Source organism: Semicossyphus pulcher, unplaced genomic scaffold (genome assembly GCF_022749685.1).
Source record: "Semicossyphus pulcher isolate SPU_LCO1_2020_fin unplaced genomic scaffold, fSemPul1.0.p SCAF_2, whole genome shotgun sequence".
In the NCBI taxonomy this organism is placed as follows: domain Eukaryota; kingdom Metazoa; phylum Chordata; class Actinopteri; order Labriformes; family Labridae; genus Semicossyphus; species Semicossyphus pulcher.
The window spans coordinates 13,650,417-13,678,415 of NW_027211693.1; the positions used below are offsets into that span (position 1 = coordinate 13,650,417).

Genomic DNA, 27,999 nt, shown 5'->3' on the forward strand with positions numbered 1-27,999 from the left:
GGAAACACTGTGACTGCAGCACCTCCACCTGGGAGCCTTCAGTACATGTTTGTGTCGCTGCTCTTTTGTTCTGATTCCTCTCATGCTGACATGACTCTGATCTCCACCAGATGGCGCTGTAGCTGCGAGAATGACAGGAACCTGATGCAGCCCATCAGCAGGAATCTGCTCTCCTGCCAGGAACAATAAAGGGCTGTACTGTCGTTTTAAATTAATGCATAGACATTTCCAGGAAAAGCAGGCAAGGAAATGTTTCCGTAAAGTTAGAAAAAAACAAAACAAATTAATGTTCAAACTTCCGGGTTTATAGATTATTATAATAAAAAATACAATAGAATGATTATTGTTTATTTTCCTATTCATTTCATAATCTTATTTTCGTGCAAAAGCTTTTTAAAACGTATTATTTAATCGGTCGTCTCTACATTTTATTTGCAAAAACGCTGCATGTGATTGTGTTGCAGAGGTTTGGTTGGGAACAATGAATCCTCGAAAACAAAGACTAAGCAGGATGATATTAAAAATATTCATTTTCACGGACGGTTCCGCCCAGAAACTTCCCTGACCGCACGTTTTCTGCTGTTTCATACTCGGGCTACATTTCCCCTCTCTGATCACATGCATTAATAATGTCCGCTCTGACTGTGCACTTCAGCGCCCAGCGGATCGTACAGTACGCGTGTCTGTGGATGTGACAGAGGTTCGGTTGGGTGTTTCTCTTTAATTCTGCGGCAGCTCCCTCTGTGTATGCGGGCCTGCTGCTGGAGGAGGAGGAGGAGGAGGAGGAGGAGGGCGGGCCACGGACACAATAAAGAGCACATTTCGGACAGTAAACTAACTGATGCGACACGCACGAGGCGCGGACTTTTGGGTGATTCCCGCACGCAGCTCGCCTCACATGGTTTGCATTGATTGGATTTGCGAACGGCATGCAGACCTTTAAGTTTAGCATGCTGTGCTGTCCAGAAAGTGACCTCGGGTAAACCCTCAGAGGCTCGGCGGACTTTGGAGAGATTCTGCAGAGGTTTTTTGCGCAGCACGGGAACTCAAGGCAAAGGGGGATGTTCTCCACAACCACCGATACGACAAAGGAATAAGTGACAACTGGAGGATTTAAAAACACATTGGCAGCCATTGAGCCCCCGTGCACCAGTTCAAGATGATGTCACTGATAGATCTTGACGACGATCAGCGATGGGTGCCCACTCACGTGAATGTCACCGTCCTCCGCGCGAGAGGACTGCGAACCAAGGGCAAGCATGGCAGCCGCTACCTGTACACCATCATCCAGGTGGGGAAGGAGAAGTACACCACCGGGCTGGTGGAGAAGGCGGAGGTGCCCGAGTGGAACGAGGAGTGCTGCTTCGAGCTGCTCCCGGGGATACTGGAGGATGGCGGCCGGGGCTCGTACCCCCTGGGGAGCGGGGACCTGGTCCTCACTGTCATGCACCGCGTGCTCATCGGGTTGGACGTGTTTCTCGGTCAAACCATCATTCCTTTGGACAGGATATTTCAGGAGGGGATGTGTCCTCGAGATGAGTACGTCCTGTTCGGATTATTAATGTAACCTGCATGACTTCTACAGCAGTTTAGTGCTTAAACATCAGAAGTGATGTGTCATGTTTAAAGGCAGACTAGGATAGGTTTAAGAGGTCAACTATACAGCACAATTAGAAGGTAGTTTTCAAATGACTTAGTTCATTCATCAGCCTATTTAGGTAAAGTTTTCTTCACTCACCTGCTTAGACAACCCCCTTATTAGGCCTTCTCTATCAACATGTGCATCGAAAAACTAAAACAATAAAGGTTTTCCTGTTTCACTGGTTACCTTCCACCAGAGATAATAAGAGTTCAGTCGTGATAAGTAAATGATAATCAGCAGCCTTATTACTGTTGTGTTTTGCAGGACGACACAGAAAACTGCCAAAGCTTTACTCTAAGTGCTCATTAAATGCAGGCCCTCCAGACTAATTTCCTCCAGCAGCAGCAGCTCCCACAATGCACTGCAAATCAACAAGATGAGATGCCGTTTCCAATGTGGAACAAGTGATTATTTTAGGCCTCCATCTTTATGCACGAGCCACCTCATCCACTTCAATGAGTACAGCACTAAAAGCACCATGGTGTACACTTAGCATAACTAACTTTAGAGGAAGATACAGTTTAGAAGTTATACTTAACTAAAAATAGAAGTTCAACATGTCCCTCTAAAGTGTGGCAAAGTGACCGTATAAAGTAGCATAAAATGGAAATACTAGTTGTTAAGACAGTGAGTAAATCTTAGTTACTTTCCAACACTGCAGTAACACAGATATAGATAGTGCATCCTTTTTTTGGTTTTGCAAGGTGTGTCCAAGATAAGTAACTATGGCTGAAAGTGTGTAGTTAATGGGTCCTCTGTGCTTTATGTTCCAACACTTTAAATGCACACCGTAACACAAACTACACACACACTGTGAGAAGGCACTCAGGACACACTTGAATGATTTTAACAGGGCTTATGATTCAATGAAGTGTTTATAAATTAAAGGCGCTGAACACTAAACTGATGACAATTTCTGGTTAGGCTGCACCGAGCTAAAACTACTGTAGTCCAACGCAACACACAGGTGTTTGTTACACTTTTGTTTTCCTGTTAAATTATGTTAAATTAAGCTGACAGGTGTTTCTTTTATTTTGTCAACGCCATTTCTGTTAGGGTAAAGAGCAGAAACAACTCTGTATTCATGCACAAGAGAGTCACACTTATGATATCTGATTTAACTATCACAGCAGTTATTTATATTTAGATGTTATGACCCTTTGGCAAACAGGAGGCTTTAATTGCATATTTCAAAGGAGTCATTAAAATGTAATCTGTGTATTTATATTTAATAAGTAGTTCAGGGAGCGTACAGAAGGCTCTAACCTGAGGGCTGCGTGTTTTTGTTTGCTGCTTTGTGTCTTGAAAATCTGAATCTTTAGAGTCTGAGGAGTTTGAAGGCCTCTCTTGCGCCACACAGCAAGACTCACCAGCAATATGTCAAACATGTCCACGATCACCAGTGAAGAGCAGAATAGAGTAAAGCAACACAACACATCTGGCTTTAATTTAAGGCTCTCCTCCCTCTCTACGCTGAGTGAAACTCACACTGGATTCCTCCTGTTAGTTTTGGCTCTGCAACACTTTCTCTGTCGCCCTCAGAGGACTCAGGAGGCAGCAACAGAGGGGGGATTTCATTGGTTGACTCTTCATATAGCTTTCCCCGTGTCTTATACAATGCATGCACACCGGTGGGTGGACCTCGAGGAATTTTGGTTTTGATTTCCTGTTCTGAGGTCTGTTGTCAAAGAGTCCGAGCACAATGCCCCTCAGCTGTATTTTCAGGTTATGTAATATGTGGAAAACATTTCCAAAAGGAAATCAATGTTTTCTGTTGTCGCTCGCTCTGTTCCGGGGACGGACCAGATAACACATGCAAGCCTGTGCTTTAAACAGATGGCATTACAGAGGAGAATAACAGTGATTACTAATATGGTGGCTGATATAGTTATTTTTGAGATGGCATGATAAAAGACCCGTCCTACGCAGATTGTGCTTTGTTTTTTCACTAATATGGCAAAGGTTCTCAAAAGGGGGCTTTTTAAAACAATGTCACACATTTCTAGCACGAGCCAGTTACTACTCTGCTGCTGTTTACTGCAGACAGTTCTGAGAGTATTATAAACTGCTTGACAAACTACACGATGACACTTAACCACCCCAAGCATTGAATTCTGCATGTTGCTGTAAAAAAAGTGTTCCTTTTAAAAACACATACACGCTAGGGGAGGGAATCGCAGGGTAACTCACGATATGATATGCGATACGTGGACCACGATAACGATAATATCACGATACTTTGATTCTGCGATAATTGATATATTACACGATATCTGACTATTTTCTTCTTCGGCCAATTAATTTCCGTTCACGTTACCCTCATTCATGTCGTAAGCACCACCATGAGGAGTCATGCAGGGAAATCTGTTTAGAGTGTCCCACTCCTAATATACGCCGATACTGATATATCTGTGGTACCCCTATAATTTGCTGATAATATCGATAAACCAATATATCGTTCAGGCTCCACAAGTAATCTATCAATGTAAAGCAGTGATATGAGACTGACTGATACTATGAATGTTGCGTTTCTTTTGTTGATCCAGGTGGTTCAAGCTCAACTCCAAGGCGGGAAGAAAGGAGAAGGAACGTGGCGAACTTCAGGTAACCGTCCAGTTCACCCGCAACAACATGACGGCCAGCATGTTCGACCTCACCATGAAGGACAAACCTCGCTCCGCCTTTGGCAAGCTCAAGGACCGCGTCACAGGAAGGAAGAAGGGGGACATGGAGTCTTCTTCGGCCATTGTGCCCGGCCGCTACGCCGCCCTGTCAGGCTCCGTGGGGCAGCCGTTTGGAGAGGAGGTCGGCGGGGTGGTGGAGTCACGAGATGTGGAGGTAGCAGAGGAAAAGAGGAGCAAGGTGAAAGATTTCTTCAAAGGGAGGCTTCGTAAGTCGTCTGACACCCGGTCATGCTCGTCGCTGGCTTCAGACAGTAGTGTGTCTTCCATGGCCAGTGAGAACCCCGGCCCACCACCCAGTCTGGACCTAATGTCAGACCCTCCCAGCTCTCCCATCTACACTAGCAAAGTGAGAGTGGACACCCACTACGGAGAGACAGATTTAGCTAAAAAAGGTAGGCTTTGGAATTATTTATAAGTGCATGAAATAAAAGCTGGTGTGGGTAGTTCCCAAACAGTGTTTTAAAAAGAAGTGGGACACTTCAGAAATGAGGACATCCTCCACAAACTTCAAAAAGGTAGAATTAAAGAATTAATCTGATGGGAAAATTTCACACAGCAGATGCTATGCTCTGTGTTAAATGAGTGTGGCTATTGTTTAAGGCTCTTATATAGGAAGTCAATTGATGAAGAAACAAGATGATGTTGGTTCTCTTCTCAGAAAACAGCGTTACGTAGTTATAACTTATAACCTTTGAACCCGCAACAAACGATGTAATGGCCAAACATACATACATATGGCAGCAAGCAAGTATTAATACTCGTAAAGGAAGAGTTACTCTCCTGCCCTCTTCAAGCACTTCAGCGGTTTCACCACAGAAAGATCAACATTGAGCCCCCACAGGAAGTAGAGCAGTTAATGTAGTTATTGCAATTGTGTGGAACTTACATTTCTTGTCAATACATGTAACATGAAAGGAGTTGTACCTTGTCTCAGATCTACCAAACTTAGCGTTCCCCCTTAGCTCTGCAGAGCCTTTTTACCAACCTAGCACTAAAAGGCACAGACGAGCTGTCAAAGATAGTAGGGCAATAAGCAGCTAAAAAGTAAGATATTTTCTGCAAGTGTTGGACGAAAACAAAAGAAAGCTAAGAGGTAAATCTTACCTACATTTGTCGGGTAGCCACAGACCTGACTCCTTAGGACATCTAATGTTGCTCGATGTGTAATTAGCAACTAGTGGCCCAAAGTGGCGTTGTTACTGCCATAACTGCTTTAAGGCAAAAGGTTTGGAAGAAAAGCGATAGCAATGAATTTAGTATAGCCCCCCTAAATATACAAATTCACATGTACTTGTGTTCTTCCTTCCTCCCAACAGTGCTCACCAGCCAGCACACCACAAAGGTTCTCACACACAAGCGAGCCTTCAGTGATGAAGCTAGCAAGATCACAACAGCCTTCCCACAGACCAGTCGAGCACTGGAGTCTCTCAAGGGTCAGACCATGACTCAGTCCAAGTCTTCCTTGTGCATAAATGGCAGCCACGTCTACGACTCGGAGCCCTCCACTCCGAAGAGTTCAGCTGCCCATCCGTCCAAGCTGGTCCTGCTGGAGAAGTGCTCCCCGCTCTCTCGCTCCCTGCAGAACATCACCAAGAGGAGCGAAGACAAGGGCTCCTTCGCCGAGGGCCGACGCTGGTCCTTTGACAAGACGAAGAAAGAGGAAAAGGAGGAAGAAAAGGAAGCTCAGGCATCATCTCCATCAACTCAGCAAGCTCAGACAGCGGGTGGCCCTGTCCAGGCAGGGAGTTCTGTCGTCCCCTCTGCCACTGGTTCACCTGATAAAGGGAGGAAGCTAAGAATGACATTATTCTCTGGGGGGAGGAGTGAGTCCCTCCCAGCTAAGTCTGACTTAAACCAGGCTGCTTCGACATCTGAGGGCAGGCTCAGAGGCTGGTTTGCCTCAGGTGACTCCCAGAACAAGCCAAGGTGAGTCTGGGTCATTAAAAAGTTTGTCTTTGGGTGCTTGATTGATGTACCTTCCATCCAGGCAGAACAACGGGCTCATGGCAGGCCTGTTTTCCGTTGGGTGTACTGAGTTCAGTTTTTGCTCTGCTTCCTCTCCATTTGAAAATGGAATTGATTTGGTTCATAGCTTCTCCATTTTACGATCATGCTGCATCATTATCTCATCCAATATTTTCCACAAATAGCACTCCAGAATTCCCATTTTCTTGATCAGTGTGTCCACGTTTCTCTATCAAAGATGCATTTTTGGTTTATTTAAATGCTCTAGCAAAAAGGATGCAAAGAATATCATTCCATGTTGATGCAGTCCGAGCTCACCCAACAGAATCGCTGCCAGTGCAGATAGTCCTGAATGGCTTTGATGCATTTTTTTGCTTATTTTGCAAATGTGCTTTGCTTTTTTGATTTAATTTGGGTTACAAACTTTCATGATTCTTTCATTTGGTCACTTTTATAACAACTGATGTTAGTCAAGCTCTGTTGTGGCGTATAAACTCGTATTTTGGTTGTCTTCTCTGTAAGAAAGATGTTCCCCATTTGGTAACCTGGCACATCATTAACTAAGAGGACATTGTGCCCTATCTTCCTCTACAGGCTGGAAGTTTCTCCTAAGGTAGAAAGCAGCTCAGACGTACCCCCTCCCCTCCCTCCTCGCTCCCCTGTACCCCCTCAGTGCTCCTCTCCCTCTGCCTCCCCCTCCGTTCATGTCTCACCTGAAGACTTCAATCCCACCAATCCCTTCACCCCTTCTCCCGCCTCAACTCCCATCTCCCCGTCCAATCCTTTCCCCTCACGAATGCAGCGCAACCCCTTTTTTGAGGAACTCATAGCTGAAGAGTCGCAGAGGTCCCCTACTTTTGCGCCTTGCTACTCTTCTAGCTCATCCCCCTTTCATTACACGACTCTATCATCCCAGCCCTGCACATCCAGCCCCGCTCACGACCGTAATGCTTCAAGTATGGCTTCCATAAAGCGGGAGCGCCCCAGGCCGGTAGCTAGGCAGATATCTCTCCCTGCTTTACTACCCAAAGCAGCCACCTCTAACTCCTCTAATCACTCGGCTCCTCGCTCCATGTCGGAGAGTTCAGGAGAATGGGATGACTCGTTTGATGCCTTTGCCTCGAGCAGACTTAACTCACCTAAAGGGAGTCTTCCTCAGCCGAGAACCAGTCCATCTTTCTTGCGTAGACCTAGTTATCTTCCAGTGAATACCAAGAGTCTTGCACAAGAACTGCAAGCATGCGAAGAGGAGCCTCCACCTTTGCCTCCAAGGAGACATTTAAGAAACTCAGTGAACGAGATCTACTCAGATGGCTGGTTGCACAGAGGTCAAGAGCTAGCTGTCCACAAAGAAGCCTACCTCCTCTCCCAGACCGGCGTGGCCTCGCTGCAACGTGGAAGAGAAGCAGAGTCCAAGAGAAACAGTATATCTCCAGACCCTCACACGAGCAGCGAGAACTCCGACTCCCTCAGCGTTCAGTCTCAACCATACACACCGGGATTTGTGTCCGAAGAGAAGCTCAAGAAGTTCAAATATGAACCTTTGGAAGACGACGCCAATTGCTGGGGCGGGATGTTGTTTGAGCAAGACTTGTATGGACGTGTATGTCGAGGAAGCTACGGGCAACCCAAAGTAAACAGTCATCTATTATCGCTGAATGCTGAAGAAGGTGGAAGTAAGATCACGTCGACTAACTCGGGACCTAAAAAGACTCTTGATAGTGAGATATCTGTTTCAGACCTTCTGAAGTTACCATCCACTACTCCTTCAGAGCCAGATGCAAAGGTACAAGATGTTATACATGCATTAGTAGAGGAGGAGTCTGATCCACCAGAAACAGAATGCATCAACAACAATATCTCTTTCTCACTAACTTTAGGAGATCTGAACATGAATGTGAATAATTCAGACTTTGGTTTCATTGACTCTGATGGCTCTTCTCAGTCCGAGGCAGTTGATACTCTCAAAGGCATCAACAGTTTCAGTGGGATTGTTCCACAACCGCCCGAAGATTCACAGATCGTCGCTTTCCACGCAGAAACAGTGACTGCCCCTGAAGATATGTTCACCTTGAAGGACACCTACATACCTGAGATGAACTCTTCCTATGAAATAACTGCGTCATCTAACAAACTCTGCAAAGTCTCTCCGGTCTGCCAAGACAATTGCAAAGATCATCGATGTAAAGTGAATAATGTAGCACCACGTAGTAACTCCAGGGTAAGCAGCAAGGAGATTGCTGTTCTGTCAACGCTAAAGCAAACATCTCCTCCGTCTGATCATGAAAGTGAATCAAGACAAGATCGACCAGAAGGTGATCTTAAGGCGAAGCAGAAGGTCTTTGACGACAATGGAAATCTACAAGCTAAAATAGACAAAGAAAACCAGAAGGAGCCGTTTTCTGGTGTGGTTAGTGCCCGGTTTAGACCGAAAGGAGTGTCCCAACAGAACAGATGTGGCAGCCCAAGCAGCCAATGCATAAGTAGTGACAGAGAGTTTGAACAGTTGTTGTCGCTCGTGCAAAATATTTCAAGAGTCAGCGAAGGACCGTTGTCATATCAGCCCACCAAATCAGCTCTTTCTTCCCTACTATCATTTAATAAACAGCCAGATTCCCAAGAATATAGCGTCAACAAAGACAAAGCACATCACAATGAAGCTATTAAAACATCACTAGTATCTTCAACAGACCACACAATAGATGGAAAATCCTCCGACATCAGTTTCGAAGACCTTCATGCAAAAGTAGCCCCCAACTCAAGAACCCCATTGGAGTCAAAGATTGGGCAATCTTTGCAAGCGTCCGAACCCTCTTCTCCCTCCACCCCTTGTGCACTCTCCCTGTCAGCTGATGCACAATCTACGATCCACCCTACCCCTGTCTGTTGCCCCTCCATACATCCCTCAAGCATGGGGCCCAGTGCCGGAGCCAGCACTACTCTGGCTGTGGCCCCCTACACCTCCTCCTCCTACTCCTACTCTACCACCTCCACCACTGACCAGCCCCTGGTCGATGCACGGCACTCACTTTTGCCTGAGGAGACACAGCCAGCTAGCAACCTGCCCCGTCAGGAGAGCAGGTGAGAATCCTCACTCTAGGATACCACATGTGTAGGTGTTTGCAAGCTGTAGTATATTTGGAGTAACAGACCAGATTTCCACTCACACTACAGAACATGTAATGGTGTTTTCTTTTAATTCTGTTGCTGTGGTCGCTTTGTTTGCTGTTGGCCTGGCTTGTTTGATGTTGAATGCCTTTATAAGTCTTGTCTATTCATCCAAGGTGGTTGGATGACACCTGCTGCTTTGTTCTTGGCTTTGCTTCACATTTATATGTTCTTCATCTCATTATTCAGTTTCTTGTTGGCTTTTGTGGTTTTGTTATTTTTCTCACTTTTTGTTGTGCCTAAATTTAGCTACTTTTGCTGCAACCTCTGATCCAGTCAGTATAATTGTAATTTCAGACCTTTGGATCTCCAAAAACAAACAAATAAAAGGCAATTTTATTACTTTTATTTAAACGGGGGGGTGGGGGATGGAGAGCAAGATCTCCTTTAAAAAGAATGCCCTGATTAAAGTATGTATAAAAGGATAAACGTATATGGAAGTTACTGTACATGCAAATACATTCACACTGCTCCATGTCAGTCGAAAGAGATACAAGAGATTAAACAGTGTTACACTTATGCAGTGCATAGTATTTCAAAAGCTAGTTTCCCAAACTCACAATAACATGATTTTCAAACAGTCTTAGGTGTGTGATTGACTTATAGTTAAACAGTGATAACTTAACATAAGCTGTATATTGAGGAATAAGGATCTATTCTTTGTGTAGCAGCTGTTCAGGGGACCCAAAACTTGTAGTGGCACACCTGGGTTCACTTGCAGGAAATAAATAATGAAGGTATTTTTGTTTGTACTGCAGCAGATAAAGCTAGAAAAAAATGTATGTTTAGAGTAGATTTGTGGTTTCAAATGTTTGTCGGTTTTGTAACAAACAGGCAAGAGATCACAGACTAGCAGTTACTCGGCCATTCAATCACTCCCTTTAAAATTGAATCAATAATAGTAGCAGCGAGAAAAAGTGTTACCACGGGAACCCAGCTTTTCTTTTCTTCTAGTTCTTCTAATTTTCTGTCTCTAAATATTCCCTCGCTCTTGGTGTTGTTGTTGTTGCTGCACAGTCGACCCTTTGTTCTCCAAGATAATGTCTGCCTCTTGTAGCAAGAGAGTAAGTCAATTAGCTAATTTCTCATTTCAACTTGACTTAATTTGGCTCCAGTTTTTAACGTAATTATTTTCCTCTATAGTGCTTTTTATTCCTTCACAAAGTGAGGGGTCAGATTTTGGTCAGGACGTGTGTGTATGAAGTTCAGTCATGACTGCTGGCTGAGCTAAAACAAACAAAAATTTGCCATCATTTGATGCTAGAAGATTAGTCATTAAATATTAAAGTAAAAAGCAAATATAAAAAAAGTTGAAATACAAGTGCTGACCTCTTTGCTTTGCAGACCTCATCCAGTGAAGCCATTAACCTCCAGCCAATCAGAGAAGAAGGACAGTCGTTCGGTTCTGGAGAAGCTGAAGTCTACCATCCACCCCGGGCGCACCACCGCCCACCAGGCTGCGGCAGAACCTGAGAGGAGTCAGGTACCTGTATATACTTGTAAAACAGTGTTTTTACAGTGTTTGAGCACTTTTACTTATGTAAGGGTCTGATTACTTTCTCCATCACTGCATGAAACTGTGCAGCTGCTACCTACCAGCTATCTGTTGGTTAGACTGAGGTAACTTTCCACACCGTGGAGAGAAATGCTGATCCCATAACTCCTCTCAAGTGTGACATAATACTTTGGCCCAGATAAGAGTTTTTAGATCCTAAAATAATGTTTCTAGTCTTCCTCTTTAACACTGTACCGCCTCTGTAACAGTGTGTCAGGGAATAAGGTGATATAGCCAAAGTTTAATGCTGTTATTCTGGATTTTAGCAGGTTTGCAGAATAATATTACTGTTCATTATTTCACCTTCTAACAGCTGGCACAATAGGAGCCAAATATCACAGTGCATTTTCTAATTTCACCCATTACACAGTGTGAGTGTCTAACTGTGTAATGTCACTGTGTTCAAACAGCAGAAGAATGAAGTTATTAACATGCCATACTAAATTACACAAAGCCATTAGGTCCACAGACTATTTAATGCTTCCATGAGCATTTATTAACACCAGCAGGGCACGTGGTGTTAATAAAAACTCTGCCAGAGCATAACTGATGACTTTATTGTTTCCTGTGACTCGCTTCGTTTCTACCACCTGCAACACTGCAGCCTTCTAATAGCGCTGTAAACGTTTTGTTATGATCCTAATTATCATTTAACTGAATAATTCAACCTACTGGTAAATATGCTGATATTTGATTGACACAACTCTGTATGTTAAATATGAAGCCACAGCCAGGAGATGATTAACCGAGCCGAGCTTTAAAGACCCCCTCCAGAGAAAATCAAGTGTTTAACTTTGTAAACATTTCCATGTGGTGTTCTTCATGTGCTACAAGACATGTCAGGGACAACAGAAGCAGCCATCTCCATGGCTGGGCCTGTCTGCCTTTAAACTGCAGTGTACCAAGGACAGACTGAACAACACGTTTTCAGATTGGCAGGTTTGAGATGTCACAAACCTAAGGAGCCAATCCCGTTAATGGACGGGGTGGCGCTATGAATATCATTATGTGCAGCCTATAGCAACCACTTTGGCGATACTCGAGCCAGCTGTAATCGTCATCGTGATTTTTGCACACTCACTGATGTTAACGTTACTACTAATTACTACATTTCAAGCTAGCTAAGTTTCAACAAGTTACCACTAAACAATGGCAGAGACGTGATTTGTTATCGCGACGGAGGGGGCGGTTGGAAATGTGCATAATGGGCGGGGACTCTGCACATTTAGGAATTTTTAAAAAGGGAGAAGGAGGAGATGCCTTGGGAGGATTTTTACAAGGTAATAAACATGTTTTTCAAAAAAAAACATATCAGACACAATTTATTATTTCAAGCAGAGCATTTTATATGTCTTAAAACATGACTGGAACTGCTCATTAAGACTGGAAGGGGAAAAATTGTGAAAAATTGCTTGTAGCGTACTATTTCTTCAACATCAGTGGCATGTGAAACAAAAAATTCAACACAAAAAAACAAAGAAAAAGAAAAGCAGAAGAATAAGGGACAGCATGACAAGGGAGAATATCCATGCAACATAATAAGTCCATCAGGAAACATTTACATCACTAGGCTTATCAGTCAGTGTGATATTGGTTCAACAAAGATCCCAAACTGGTGTCTTACTCTTGTTTTGTTTACTCATCTTATATATGTATAAACTCATATGAGGCAGTTTAGTCTCAGGATTTGCAAATTCTTTTAATTGTGGATATTTTGGTGTCCTTACATATTCAAGTAATGTCCTAGCAGCGACTCTAATGCCTGGACTTGCTCATATTTGTCTTTCTGACATTTCAACAGTTGCTTTTTATTACTAATTTTCTTAAGTCTTAGTAAAGCCCAACATGTCAAAAACTGACCTATACCTCTGTACTGAACCAGGCCTCCCTGTTCCCTGACTTTATGTGAAACTAAGCTAACGGTCTTCTGGTCTCATATTGAAACAGATATGAGAGTGGTATCAGTCTTCTTATCTGCCTTATAGCGAGACAGTAAATAGGCATACAGTACGTCCTTAAATGTCGGACCATTCCTTTAATCATTATCATACATCTACACTGTTCCTATCCGCTCTCCTGCAGGAGGTGACGGTGGACCGCTCAGCGCAGTACCAGCACCTGACCAACATGGAGCTGATCTCCCTGCTGCTGCAGCAGGAGATGGACATGCAGAAGCAGCAGGCGGCCTCCGAGCAGCAGGAGGCGCAGCTGCAGAAATGTGAGTCTGAGCTGAAAAAGGTCAAGTTGCAGGTTCGAGACCTGGAGGACTACATTGATAATCTTTTACTGCGGATCATGGAGCAGACGCCCACGCTGCTTCAAGTGCGCACCAGACACAAGTGACGACGGTGCTGTTGGTGTCAGGTTTTGCATACGATGCGTAATCCTCTGGAGGACAGGAGAGGTTGCAAAATATGGGGTTAACATTTAAGATTGGGAATCGCTGTTTAAGAGACAGTCAAACAATCGCTCCACAATCGTCCAGGTCTTCTCACTGCTAATACTGCCCTGTTGATGTAGACACGATACTATCCAACATGCATGCTGGTTACTATCAGAATTTGGCACGAACAGAAAACAAAATAAAGTATTTAGAGAAAAGTCTCCGGATGCAAATGATTGTTTTACTCATGCTTACTAGAATAATTTAAGGTAGTCAGCTGTTGTCAGTTTAAACTTAGTGCTTACACATGCATAAAATAAAACACAGGCTTGAAAATAAAAAGTTTTTCAAAGTGTGTTCCTCTTGTTAAATATGATGTTAGCTCAAGTTACCTTAAACGTTGCAGCTGTTGCAGTGCAGAACATTTTTACACAGGGTTTTAATCTGGAACTGTTCATTAAACGCTAAGAGCACAGAGGTTAACTTGAGTTAGTATCATATTTTTAAATACAATTTAAAAATGCCACATAAAATAGCAACATTATAAATTGCTGCGCTGCAAGAAAAGATGTTTCTGCATTAACATTGCTGTATAAAAATAGTATGTTCATATTTGTGCACAAAAAGAGGATTACTGTTTGCGTTTTGTGTTTTTATTTGTTTTTACACAACGATGTATTAATTCACTTATTTCTTAAAAAGACAAGAATGTTAAATGTAATATATTTTAATGTTTTTTTTTGTCTATTCTGCACTTTGTTTGTTGAAATAGCAGCATTTTACTGCAGAAATAGCAAAGCATAAATGCAGTAAATACGAGTGTTCTAAGTTATTTCTATAAGATACGTTTGTCATGATAATATATTCTCTAATGTCACTCCAGTACCACTGTAGCTACATTCAAGGCTTTACATGACCGCAGTACTGTACTGTCATAAAATAAAGTGCACATGAACCAAAGTGTGTGAAGTCTTTATGTTGTTGGTTTGTCACTGAGAATAACCCATGACATCCTGTACACTGTACTGTATGTGCTGTATTTACTGTACACTGCGGCAGTGCTTCTTTACCTCCACAAGAGGGCGCTGCATGCTACACAGATTGTTTGGAAAGCTGCTGGTTCAGCATGCACTTGCCCTCTGCTTTGCAAACATTCACATCCACAGATATTGTGAACACGTATCTGATTTTAGAGATACTGTTGTATAAATGTAGTCTATTTAATTAATTACAATTACATTTCGACTAGTTCCTCTTGCACAGCTGGCATCTTCACTTCACTAGTCTATTTCAGATTGTTAAAGCTGGCCAGCTAAACTGTTGTAGAAATACTCTATTACCAGTAGAATTCCTGCATTTGAAATATCAGTTAACTTGACAGTGTTTTATATTAATTATATATTGTATATTTTATTATATTATATATTGATGCTTTTTTGTGCAAACATTTAAGTCTTATAGTCTTTTTAGGTGAAGCAACTTGTATTTTTTGAGGTAGTTAATTCTCTAACAATGCATTAACCTATGTCTAATAAGAAAAGTTATTAGTTAGTTAGTTTTGTGTTAAAATCTGTCAAATAAATGTCAACGTAAAGGACCATATCTGTCTTTAAAATGTAGTAAAGTAGAATGTGACATATAATGTGACTACTCTAAAGTAGCAGATGTAGCCTACTCTAAAATTATATTGTACTACAATATTGTTTTTTTTTTAATTGGGATTTGAGAACAATAATCTACTTACTTCTTATGAATTCAACAGTATTTTTCTTTGTACTTTGAGACAGACTATATATCTAAGATTTGCCCTATCTATAATGTGAAAGACGAATGCACATTTTATAGATTAAAAGCATCCTGCCTAACGGCCCCTATAAGACAAGCACGTATAATGAAAGTGTCCAGTGTTGACTAATATGTCTCTTTTATGCTCCAGGTTATTTATTCTGTCTTTCTTTGTTATTTATTATCAGCCGGACCTTTGAGCTGTCCGGCTGATCACACTCCTCGCGCACATATTTCTCGCCTCTGGCCACGCCTCTTCACACAATGATTGATTGGATATATCGGGCACCCATGGGCGCATCAACTGTTATCTCTCCCAAGATCAATCCGAACAGTTATGCAATAGCTTTCACCTTATCGATTATTTGGGATGTGTAGTCATGCGGTTTTACTTTGCCAGTGCTAATGTAAACGAGGGGACTACACCTCCCGACAGACAAAGCGACGCTAGTGCCTCACTAGTTTCACATTGACTGTAGTTCGCTCTACTTGAAAATCCGCTCATGATTCACTTCATTAATAAATAAATAGTTCGGTGTCATGGCGGAATCTGCAGCATGTCCTGCTTTCCAGCTCGGAAGAGCCCGATACGACCAGGTAAGTCTTCTCTTCGCTCCGTTAAATGTGCGTTAATGACATTTTGTTTTTAAGGCTTTCGGGTGAAAAACAGCCCCATCCTCCTCCTCCGCCCTGCTCCTGCTCCGCTCTGGATGCTCACACTTTGCAGCGAAAGTTGCCTTTGATCTGCCGTCCTATTCTTTGTTATGAAACCGCAACAACTTCCCACCGTAAACGAACTTTGACTTTGATTGGCTGAGTTTAAGTTTATTATAGTTTTATACGTGGAAATAACTGTCTGTCGGCAGGGCAATATCGCTGTTTATCATCTCCTCTGACAGATTTCACACCCTTTTCCCCGCTGCAGCTCCGTGAAAGATTTTATCACATTGTTCAGGTCTGCAGCTAAGATACAGAGATCCTGTACGTCTGTTTAACGGCTGCTTGCATTTATTGACAGTTTTTCACCATGAAGTCGTTAAAATGTATGTAGTTGTGCATCTGTTGAGATTTCTGTTGAGATTTCTGATGCAATATCTTCAACTATGCACATTTATCTAATTGCACTTTAACACCCTCGAGTATTTTTTTTACAGGATGCTTCAGGCAGACTGTAGCCCCACCTGTGATCGAGATTAATGGGCTGTCTGTCCTTATCTGAAGTCCATTACTCAATTTTCCATCCTTAGAAATGGATTTGCATTGGTCAGCCCTGAAAGATAATGTGACCTTCACGTTCAATCCGGTGAGCTGAGGAAGCTGCATAATTTCTGAAGCTTCTTTCATGAAAGCTATTTATTAAACAGTGGCCCGGTGGAAATTATTCCCCCCGATGTTGCTGAACAGAGCGAAGTCCATAGGTTGTCTAGATAAGTCACTAAACTTTTTGATCTGATCTCATGCAATTATGTGCATGAGGGGTAGGGCAGGTTTGACATCATGGAAAAACCATGGAAAATCCCAAAATCCCAAAAAGAAAGCTACTTTAAATGTTAAGGCAACTTTTCTCACGCATATTATGACAAAACACACCGATTGATTGATTTCTGAACATGCCTGCTGGACTTTGGTCCAGGTGTCCAAGGGAAAAGGGACCCTGTTTTCTGAAGTTCAACATGACAGTGATCATTTCTTTTTCAAAATGGTAAAGAGATCTTTAACAGTCACAAAGACGAGCAACTACAAAGAGACTCAAAACGACCTCAAAAGATCCAAAGTAAAATCTACAGAAAGATACATACACACATAGGGATGCAAAATGGTTCCGAAGTCATGCAAAACAATCGAAAGAGACTAAATAAGTGGATAACTGGCAAACATGGTAAAAATAAAATATGGTTAATCATCCGAAAGACATGCAGAAAACCCCAAAAAGAAATTCAAAACATCTACAATAACATGACCACAGACTGACACAAAGCAACCACAAAGAGATGCAAAAGAATATTGCAGCAAGACACCACACCATCAAAGGAATGCTAAACCAGAGACTTAATGATAATATATAAGCACCATACATAAAAATGAAACAATCACAAAGAAGGGCTTAATAAAGACAAGAAAAACCAAAGAGACATGCAAAATTATCAGAGACTTAAAACAACTACAAAAGTATGCAAAATACCCTCAAAGGGGATGCAAAACAACCACAAAGAGACTCAGAGTGGCCGCTAAGAATTTACTATGATACTATTTACTATGCAAAACAATGAGAGACATGCAAACAACAAGATGCAAAATGAGCTCAGAGGGATGCAAAACAACCATAAAGAGACACAAAACAGCCACAAAGAATGACTATCAAGTGCTGCAAAACAATAACAAAGACAAAAAACAAATAATAACAGCGACTTAAAACGACTACAAGAAGATGCAAAATGATCTCAGGGGGATGCAAAACAACTTAAACGAGACTTGAAACGACTACCAAGGGATGCAAAACAACTTAAACGAGACTTGAAACGACTACCAAGGGATGCAAAATAACCTAAATGAGACTTGAAACGACTACCAAGGGATGCAAAACAACTTAAATGAGACTTGAAACGACTACCAAGGGATGCAAAACAACTTAAACGAGACTTGAAACGACTACCAAGGGATGCAAAACAAATGAGACTTAAAACGACTACCAGGGATGCAAAACAAATGAGACTTAAAACGACTACCAAGGGATGCAAAACAACTTAAACGAGACTTGAAAGACACAAAGAAACACAAAACAGCCAAAAGGAATAACTGTAAAAACACAACACAACCACAATGACATAAAACAGCTACAGCGAGATGTGAAAAACCCTCAGTGGGATGCAAAAAGACAACAAAGAGATCTGAATTTACTTCTAAGAGTCGCAAAACAGGGATAAAGAATCATTAAACAGACATGAAGTATAACTATAGAGGGATGCAAAACAATAACAAAGCCACGTTAAACAATCACAAAGACTTAAAGAACTCAAAAAGATGCAAAATGATCTTAGTGGGATGCAAAATATTCACAAATAGACAAAACAGCCACAAAGAATGACTACATAGAGACACAAAAGGATCATTTGACACGCAAAGCATTCTTGATATTCATTATAGTCAGCAGGGTTTGGGGGGCCTTTTCATGAACACACCAATTAACACAGGAGGTCGCATGGTTCACAGAAGGCCTCAACAACAGTTCATTTGCACCCTTTGTCTCTTGTGTATTTCTTTACCGATCATCTACTCTTTTAGAATTTTAAGGAAGAGAGTAATTAATCCTTGTTTTCAAGCTCCTTCAGCTGACTCACAACATGTTGTTCTGTGAGGAAATGTTTTCTATAAGACCCCCTTAAACCATTTATTTTCCAGTCTACAACCTGAAGTTCATAACGGCTTGATAAAGGTGTTGTAATACTTTCAGTTCCTTGCATCAAAGCAGTTAAAATTAGGCCAGTCCTTGAATCAGCATAAATCTTGCTCAGTTTGTGTGTGCTTCCTTCCGCGCTCCGTCTCTGCTAGCCTTGTTGTGTACTCTCCGGGGAGCTGAAACTCATGCATAATTAAAGCAGGCTCCTCACATGGATCCTCACTCTACCCCACTCTTACAAAACAGCACTGCAGCACATATGGCCTGTCAGAGGAGGAGACGTGTGATGGAGGAATAGCAGTGTCAGAAAATCGTACGATAGAGTACAGATAGAGTGTTTATTTACAGTCTTTAGAGGGACTGAATATTGTTTCCAGTCATTACAATTAGGACCCTGTGCTGAACGGATAATTAAAATACAAAGGGGTTTGTTCCACTCTGTTTTCTGCCCTTCATAACTGATAAATGTCTCCAAGGGAATCTGATTGAAGCTACCATGCTTTTGTCCATCTGGTTTGCCAAAGAGATTCTTGGCGCAAAGTGCTGCTGGGCCTTTTCAGACGGTTGGCACACATACTCAGTAATTGGCATGCTGATGAAGACAGCGAGGGGAACAGAAAACAAGGGATTGACCAGAAGCTCCAAGCCTCACTCAGAGAAAAGTGTTTGCTAAAAGTCACTCTGGAGTAATCATCTTCTTAAAAGTTCACCTCAAAAAGCTCGTCTTACTTTTAGATTTCTGTTGTATTGTTCTATTGTTTAGTTATGAGAGAAACTTCTTCCTTAAAACATCTTTCTTTTTTTATCTTTTGATCATTGGCTGTTTTCTGTAAAGATGCTTTTAAACGTATCTATATTAAACATGCTGTGAAGAGACTCTAAACTCAAAGGGCCCTTTACTAATGATTCAGAGTTTCAAATGCATCTCAGGGAAGTATAAAAATAGGCTACAGCAATAGTTCAACATTCTGGGGAACACATTTATTTGCTTTCTGGTAGAGCGATGAGAACATCAATACCACTCTCATGTTTGTCCTCTATATGAAGCTAAAGCCAGCAGCCTGTTAGCTTATCTTAGCACAAAGACTGGAAACAGGGAAACAGCTAAACTGGCTCCAACAAACTATAACAAAAGCCGCCTACCAGCTCCTTTAACACTTAATAACTAACAAGTTATATTGTGTGTTTTTTTCAATAAGTACAAAAACAACATTAGCCTTAGCTAGCTAGCTGTTTCCTCCTGCTTTCAGTCTTTATGTGTAGCTAAGCTAACCCTCGCTGTAGATTCATATTTACAGCTATAACTTCAACCAAAGGCTGCCTACCAGCACCTCTAAAGCTTTAAAATTAACACGCAACATCTTGTTTATTTAATATGTACAAAAGCAATAATTGGTCTTAGCTATCTAGCTGTTTTTTCTTAGTTCCCAATCTTTATAGCGAGCTAAGCTAACACTCTACTTGCTGTAGATTCACATCGCTATACCTACAATAAAAGCGCCCTATTGCTCAATAATGAACACATTTGATCTTGTTCATGTACAAAAGCAATAACTGGCCTTACATAGCCAGCTGTTTTTCTCTGATCCATGTCTTTATGCTTCGCTAAAAAGCTAACCATCCCCTGGCTGTAACAATCTTTTTTGTACATGTATGAAAGTGGTTCGTATCAAACTCTTGGCAAGAAAGTATATTGTAAAATAATAAATGTATGCTGTTCACAGCTGACACTGAGGTCATACGTGTTGTTTCTGGGAATTTGGGCAATTAAATGACCTAAGGAGGAGTTTCCATGTTTTTATAAAGGCAGTCAGATATTTGTCTAGTCAATATCTTTGAGTGTTACTACTTTTGGGAAAAAAGTTCACTATACTGAAATGATTTAGTATTTCTTCTCCGGTTTTTGTATTCCTGGCAGTGTGCAGACATGTTAAAAAAAAGCATTTATAACGTGAGGAAGAAAAAGTCCCAAAAAAAAACAGCTGAAAACCTAGTGAATTAATGTGTTAAAATGTAACTGTAGTGGTTTGTATATTTTTACTGTAGCTTAGTAAAACTAAGTAAAACTAACTTTAGAACAAGTTAGTAAAACTCTTCTGAGGACTTTGACTTCACAGAGGGGAGGATGGTGGCTTTTATTAACTTTAATTAAGAATTAACTTTGTCATTCTGTCTTTTCCAGGGTTCATTCCTTGGTCGTCTGAGACACTTCATAGACATCATTGACCCCAGCACCCTGTTTGTGTCCGAGGTAAACTTTTAAAGGATCATATCAATATTGAAATGCAGGTAATGCAGGGCAAATCGTCAGACAAATGTTGTTTACACTCTTAGTCTAATAAGTTATTTTCCCTCTCTTTGTAGACACAGTTGAAAGAAAGCATTAAACTACTTGATGACTACAAACATGGCACACTTCCACCTGGAGTTTCAGACCTTCAGGTGAGCTCTTAATACTGTGATACAACTCAGAGCATGTTGCAGTTTAATATGACGACATGTTTCTGAAGGATGTATCAAAGAAAAAGTGTGTACGGAATGATTAATTATAGTTCTCCTCTTTCACTGCACTGCTCACCTGTGCAGCTGTGGGACGCCCAGAAGATCAAACAAGTAAGTTAAATCGCCTGTCATACATCAGCTCAGGTTAACTGCACCTCCATACATTCAAGCCTCTGGGCTCCTGGCAGCATGAGGATGATGCCATGCTCTCTGCACGCAGGCCATCATTCATCCTGACACAGGAGAGAAGATCTTCATGCCATTTCGAATGTCAGGTACGACCTCACATGAAGATCTTTGCCAAAGTTGTTGAAGTTTTCATCATTTTGTCATCGTTTTTTTACTCTGAAAATCACCTCTTGGCTTGTGCAGGTTATGTACCATTCGGAACACCAATTGTAAGTCTCATATTAAAATCATACATTTTTACTTGGCTGTGCAGATATCCATTTACATGGTCATGTTTGGGAACATGAGACTTTGGACTTATTTTACCCAGAAATAAGCTCTTATTCCCCGGTCTCATCTAGGTCATTGGCCTTCTTCTCCCAAATCAGACTGTGGTGTCTACCATTATATGGCAGGTACTGTAAATACACAACGTATTGTAAAACCATTGCATTTATTGTACATTTTGAACATCTGGTAAGTACACTTTTATTGCGTACATGCTTTCCTTCCTGTTACACACTGGGATATGGATATTAAAAGATAAAGCGCTGCTGCTCTGTTTGCTTTTTTCTGCGTGCTATCGCTTTACTGTAGCGTGAACAGTAAGATCTATCTATCTATCTATCTATCTGTCTATCTACCTATCTATCTATCTGTCTGTCTCATCATTCCTTATTTCCTTGCTGTTTCCTCACAGTGGCTGAACCAGAGTCACAATGCATGTGTGAACTATGCTAACCGCAATGCCACAAAGGTAGGAACTATTTACTGGGGACATTCAGACTTTGAGCCTCCCTAAAAAAATATAAAAAAATGACAACTAACTTTGTTTGCTTTAGATTTTGACTTTAGTGTTTTTTATTGTTTTATCCCCATAAAAATATTGTCATGCAATGATTTTTTTTTGCCTCCGGCCTTTTTACTTTTCATAAAATCCAGTATAAATATATCTTTTTTTTCATCCTATCTTATATAAAGGTATGACACACTATTTATTTTTCCCTCTCTAGCCTACGCCCACATCCAAGTTTCTTCAAGGCTATGTAGGAGCTGTGACCAGCGCTGTTTCTATCGCAGTGAGTGTGCTTCTTGCTCACGAACATCGACTTCCTGTTGATATAGTCCTGAGCTGAATTTGTACTGCACAGAAGCAGTTGTAAACATTGTTTCTGCCTTTCTTTAATAAACAGTTTTATTTGCAGTGCTGGTGATCATTCTCAGCTGTGCATTATGAGTACTATAGTAGAATCATTTTATTGTTTCGCTGTCTCAAAGCATTATACCGGAATAATTTTCAAGCCAGCCTAGATGTATCTTAACTGATGTTACATCTATCTGCTAAAGGTTGTTTTTTATTATTTAATAGGTGGGACTGAATGTTCTGATTCAGAAGGCCAACAAGCTGAGCCCTGCCACCAGAATGATAATTCAGAGATTAGTCCCCTTCCCAGCTGTAGGTACGTTTTCAAAAGACCTCTTGTATCAGTGATAGTGTGTAAGTAAGTATGCAGCCCTCTACTGGTTGGAGTCACAACATCTTAGAGATGTCACATTTTTCTTAAACTACTGATTTAATGTTGTAAATTAGTTACTAATGAATAGAAATAAGACATATCTTTTAAGCCATATTTTTTTAAACTTAAAGTGCTTTGTCATTTGTTGCCTTACACTTCGGCCTTAATCATTGGTATTTATATTTATATTGCGTCCTATAATTTTTTTGACTTTTCAATATTTTTTTAATGTAAAATTGTTGGGGTTTTTTTACCTGCAAAATTCTTATGATTGTTTGCTGTATTAGATTTTACTCTTTTCTCTGTGGTGTTTAAATCTTGCTCTCTGAAGCATTTGGGGCTGCTTGTGTAAAACGTCAGGAAGACGCCATGCTACATTTAAAGTGAAGTTGAGCTGCTGAAGATGCCGAATTAAAGTTTTATGGTTATTTTTGGCTGATCGCCGGGGTCAGCCCTACACATGGGTCTGTATGTGACTGACTGACTGACTGCGTGACAGTTCTTTCACGGCCGTAGAGAGAGAGAGTTGCAACATTACAATGTCGGATCATGGAGCATATTGGACCTCCACTGACGCGACTCTCGCGTGTCTATACAGCTCTGGAAACTTTTTTCGGGGAGTAGGCGGGGCTGCTCCTCCGCTGTCCTCACCTACGTCCGCAGCACGCACCTGCTTTCAAACACGTTGTCATCAGCCTCATAAGGACAGTCCTTGCCCACAAAAGCGCACATTGACCTAATGCGGTCAGCCACACACTAGTACACCTAGTCTTGTTTTTCCTCTGTTAGGAAATGTGTTCTGTTGATCTGTGACTGACTTTATGTTCCTGTCCAGTATAAATATATGAAATTGTAACAGATTTCTTCTTTTCTCATCGTCAGCGAGTGCAAACATCTGTAACGTGGGTCTGATGAGACACAATGAGCTCTCTGAAGGTATCGACGTGCTGGACGACAACGGGAAGGTGGTGGGATCTTCAAAAATTGCTGCAAGACATGTGAGCGTCTTTTCCTCATACTCATGGAATTTGTTTATAGTTATTATGTCAATAACATTCACATTTCATTGCAAATGTGATGGCAGCAGTTAATGGGAAACGGCATCATTTCCTCTTCCCCCTCCGTCGCTCAGCAGCCATCTGATCCCATGAAAGGGAAAATTAAATCCAACTCGTTGCAGTATTTGAACTGAAGCGTGTGCACAATGTTCTCTGTTTTCCCCAGGCGATCATGGAGACCGCCTTCACACGTGTGGTCCTCCCCATGCCCATCTTTGTCCTGCCCCCCATCATCATGTCCTACCTAGAGAGGTTTGTACACAAATATATCGAGAAATAAACAAGGCAGCATGTAACCGTTACTTTCATTATTGATTAAGCTGAACTTTCCTCAATTAACTGATTGAGCCAGAGGTCAGAGGTCAGAGGTCAGGTCGGAGCAACAGTCCAAATCCAAGTCCAAGTCCAAGACTAAAAAATATAATAATTTACAATTATAAAGGACAAAAAAACTTGGAAAGATTTGCATTAAAGCTGATTTTATTCTACTTTTTATGAAAACGTTACTTTAAAAACCTACTTAAAACATTCAACATTGTTTCAGACTAATATTTTAATTTAATGTTATAAAGATGACGATCTATTATTCTGCTTCAACAAGACATTGGTCTTTCTGGTTCTTTCCCAATCTCTACAACCCAAAAGATCAAGTTGGGACACTTTGTTGTTGTCATGATCCACATTTCAGAAACAACCGGCATGGTTTAATCATTCCCAAACTGGGTCCCAAGTCTTGTTTGGGAATGATTAAACATTCCTTAAAGTAATAATCTTAAGGATTTTCATTTAAATAAATGTCTGGTAAGTCTCTATCTATCGCCAAATGAGGTAACACAATGGTGATTGAGCCTATGGCCCACTGATGAAAGCCTTTGCATTTGCAGTATCACAGACTGGGTGTCTGTGGTGACTTTCACAGAAAAAATCACAAGCGGCGCCCAGTTAGTGACGCGTTTTCCATCACCCAGCAGTGGTTGGTCTGCCAGAGAGGGTAGGCGGAGCTAAGCCGCTGCTTTTTTCGCTCTCTGCAAGTGTTGCGAGTAAACAGTAATCTACTATGGCTGAACAAACAAAGAAAAGATGGATGACTACAGATACAACTTCAAAAATAAGTGAAAATCCAAAGAACAAATTGGACGCTCAGATGAAGGCAAACAGTCTAAAAAGGAAAGCGACCGTCAGCGAGGAAAATCAAGAGCAACAACCGGAGCAAACCGCGGACGTCACACATGCAACACTGTCTGGATATCCAGAAAGTGTGCTCCTGCAATTACTGTTTATCGTCATAGGTGCTGCCAAAGATAACGAAACTGAGGTCTTCGAGATTATATCTTAATAGAAAAAAGGGTTACAAAAACTCAGTGGCAAAAATGCCACTCAACTAAAGTCTGGACTGATTACATACTTCAGACATACTTAAAGGCAGTGGTGGGTAGAGTAACTAAAAACAGTACCCAAGTAAAAGTACTGTCACTTTATAATTATATTTATTCAAGTAGAAGTAAAAGTAGCTATAGAAATAGAGTAAGAGTAAGACAGTATCATGTAAAAAAAACTACTCAAGTAGTGAATAACTTCATTAGATACAATTTATTACATCAGTGTGTTGTAACACAACATAAGACGATGCGCTCATTCAGAAATCAAATCATATTCCAATTAAATTAAATTCTCTGTTCCAAAATCTTACCATGCATTTTCCTGTTCACAACTATTCTGTCAGTAACCGGCTATCATTCACTCATTTTAAAACATCTTTTCTAACCGTAACAATGTTCCATAAATGTTTTGTGATGTCATTAACTCATCCTTAACAGTTATACTTTGGACTGGTGGGTGCTGAATTTCCAACCCTGGTGTCAATAAAAGTAACCAATGTAACGGAGTAGAACTACATATTTTTTTTGCAAATTTACTCGAGTAAGAGTAAAAAGTATTCACCAAAACAAGTACTCTTAGAAGTACAATTTTTTGAAAAAATTACTCATCTACATGTAACCTGTTACTACCCACCACTGCTTAAAGGTCTTAAAGATTGTGAAAAGGCTAAATAAATTGTATGTCCCTCAAAAGACTTTAAATGCACAACAACACACACATAAAAATATTGCTATTACATTTTTTAATCTGTTTTACAGTCTGGCTATCCTGCCTCAAAACCCCCTTTCCTCCGACACTTCATCCTTTCTTGCTTTATTGCTCTCTGTCTGTGTAGGGCAGTATTATGTGTTTGATTCTAGTCTAAAAATATGAATGATTAAATATTTGTATGTTTAATAAACCAGAAACGACATATGGTGTGCCCTGAAGTGCTTACCACATTGTCATTCTGTAGTAGGTCAAATCGAATTACAACATAATAAAGAAAATGTATGAAGTATATATCCATGGCTGTTATCAGCACAATGAAGACTCAGTAAAGATAAACAGTTTTTATCTTTATTGTGGCATTAAATAAAGAAGGTATCTGCAGTCTGACTCATGCAACAAAGACCTGTAACTGTCACACAGACAAATATCCTCTCGCCCCCGAACTGTAGAAAACAGCTCCCCCAAACTCAGCACTGAATGTTTTCCAACAGATCCAAAAATAACTCACAGGAGTCACCTGGGATCGATCCACACAGCAGACTCACGTTTCCTTTCATCACTTTCTCTTGACTCACGCAGGCTGCGGTTTCTGCAGAGCAACCGCAGATTGTTGCTGCCCATCCACAGCGTCGTGTGCCTGGTTACCTTCGGCCTCTCCCTGCCCGTGGCCATCAGCCTGTTCCCCCAGATGTCTCAGGTACAGTAAATCAGCAGTCGGTTCATCTGTTTCTGCTGCTGATTCAAGGCCAGATGGCTGAGGGAAGCAGCTGGGAGGGAATTCAAATTACATATACACCACTTGACGTGCATGGCCTCGACCCAGAAAGCACCTTTTACTCCAGAAGTCTCTTCCTGCGTCTGATTCAAAGTCAGAGTGAGGCTCGAAGAAAGGCTCACAGAGATGTAGAGCTTAAATTTTACCGTCACTATTTACCTTTTTTGTGTTTGCAGATCGAGGTGTCTTGCCTGGAGCCGGAGATCGCCATGGCAACAGATTGCAAGGTTGTGACCTACAACAAGGGTTTATGATGGATGGCACGGTGTGGGAGAGGAAAGGAAAGGAGGATGGAAATGAGGCTGCATTGTGAGTCGCTGTCAGGGAGAGCCTACAGTCTGGTTCCTCCATTAAAAGCAGAGCCTGTCGATCATCCTGTACTAACCCAGGGTTTCTAAACCTGATCTCAAGTTCCCAGCAATTACAGAGTCAAGGTTTCCTCTGTCCCTGCTTTTTTCAAAAGCAAGGAAGATGCTCTGTCTTTAAATGATCATATATTTACTGTAAAATCATTTTTTACCCTTATTAAAATTATTTTAATATATACAACACAGTGTTTCCCACACATAGGCTACTTTTGGGGCCAGCTCAAGTATAGTGTTTTGTCCCATTAACAAAGGTTTGTAAATACAGTTTAAACCGGCAATAACTTTTTGTCCACTTAGGGTGCAATGGAAACAAGCTATAACCACAACATAGACACAGGTACATTTTAAGGTGGTCGAACCTCGTGATTCAGCGACCTCATTAGCAACACAAACACAACCAGCAGGCACTCTCGGATTCTTTCATTCGTGTTTTTAGCCAACTGAAAAACTTCTGCAAAACTTATTGCAAAAATATCTGGCTCATTAGGTGCTAACTACTCCACCATGTTTTTAATTTTGTTCAAAAAAACTGTTGCCTGTTGGGAATATACGCCACTGACTGTTTAAATAAATCGGACTTAGCCACCCTGACCTCGCTCTCTGGTATATGAACAACCATTCTGAGGTCTCAAGTTGAGCACGTAGACCGTCAGTATCTTGGTTGTGGGGGCCTGAAGTGACTAAATTTAGACATGAGGCTGGAGATGGGGATGAGCTAGAGGCTAAATTATTAGCTAGGTTCTCATCTAACTGTAACGCTAGCTAGCTAGCTTGGTTAGCAAGGTGCTGTAATGCATGTTTACTGTGATATATAAATGGGATGCTATTTTTGTTAGCAAAAAACTGTCTTACAAGAAACTTATCCACTGGGAGAAATGAACTAAATGGTGATCGAGACAGGTGCCCAAAATGTTTCAGTTAGCCTTCTAAAGCACAACTCC

The 27,999-nt window shown here is 41.2% G+C and overlaps 2 protein-coding genes across 2 annotated transcripts; both read left to right on the forward strand.

The window, feature by feature from the left end:
- Positions 1–917: 917 nt before the first annotated feature.
- Positions 918–14,357, forward strand: rab11fip5b (RAB11 family interacting protein 5b (class I)). The gene is made up of 6 exons (XM_069669925.1): positions 918–1,539; positions 4,189–4,718; positions 5,643–6,252; positions 6,886–9,372; positions 10,804–10,942; positions 13,097–14,357. Exons 1-6 carry the CDS (start codon positions 1,160–1,162, stop codon positions 13,355–13,357), a joined length of 4,407 nt encoding a protein of 1,468 aa, XP_069526026.1. The 5' UTR covers positions 918–1,159; the 3' UTR covers positions 13,358–14,357.
- A 1,125-nt stretch (positions 14,358–15,482) lies between these two features.
- Positions 15,483–27,991, forward strand: sfxn5b (sideroflexin 5b). The gene is made up of 14 exons (XM_069670486.1): positions 15,483–15,779; positions 20,762–20,830; positions 20,944–21,021; positions 21,166–21,192; positions 21,302–21,356; positions 21,454–21,479; positions 21,612–21,665; positions 21,950–22,006; positions 22,263–22,328; positions 22,619–22,709; positions 23,649–23,764; positions 23,991–24,076; positions 26,495–26,612; positions 26,867–27,991. Exons 1-14 carry the CDS (start codon positions 15,723–15,725, stop codon positions 26,942–26,944), a joined length of 978 nt encoding a protein of 325 aa, XP_069526587.1. The 5' UTR covers positions 15,483–15,722; the 3' UTR covers positions 26,945–27,991.
- Positions 27,992–27,999: the final 8 nt, after the last annotated feature.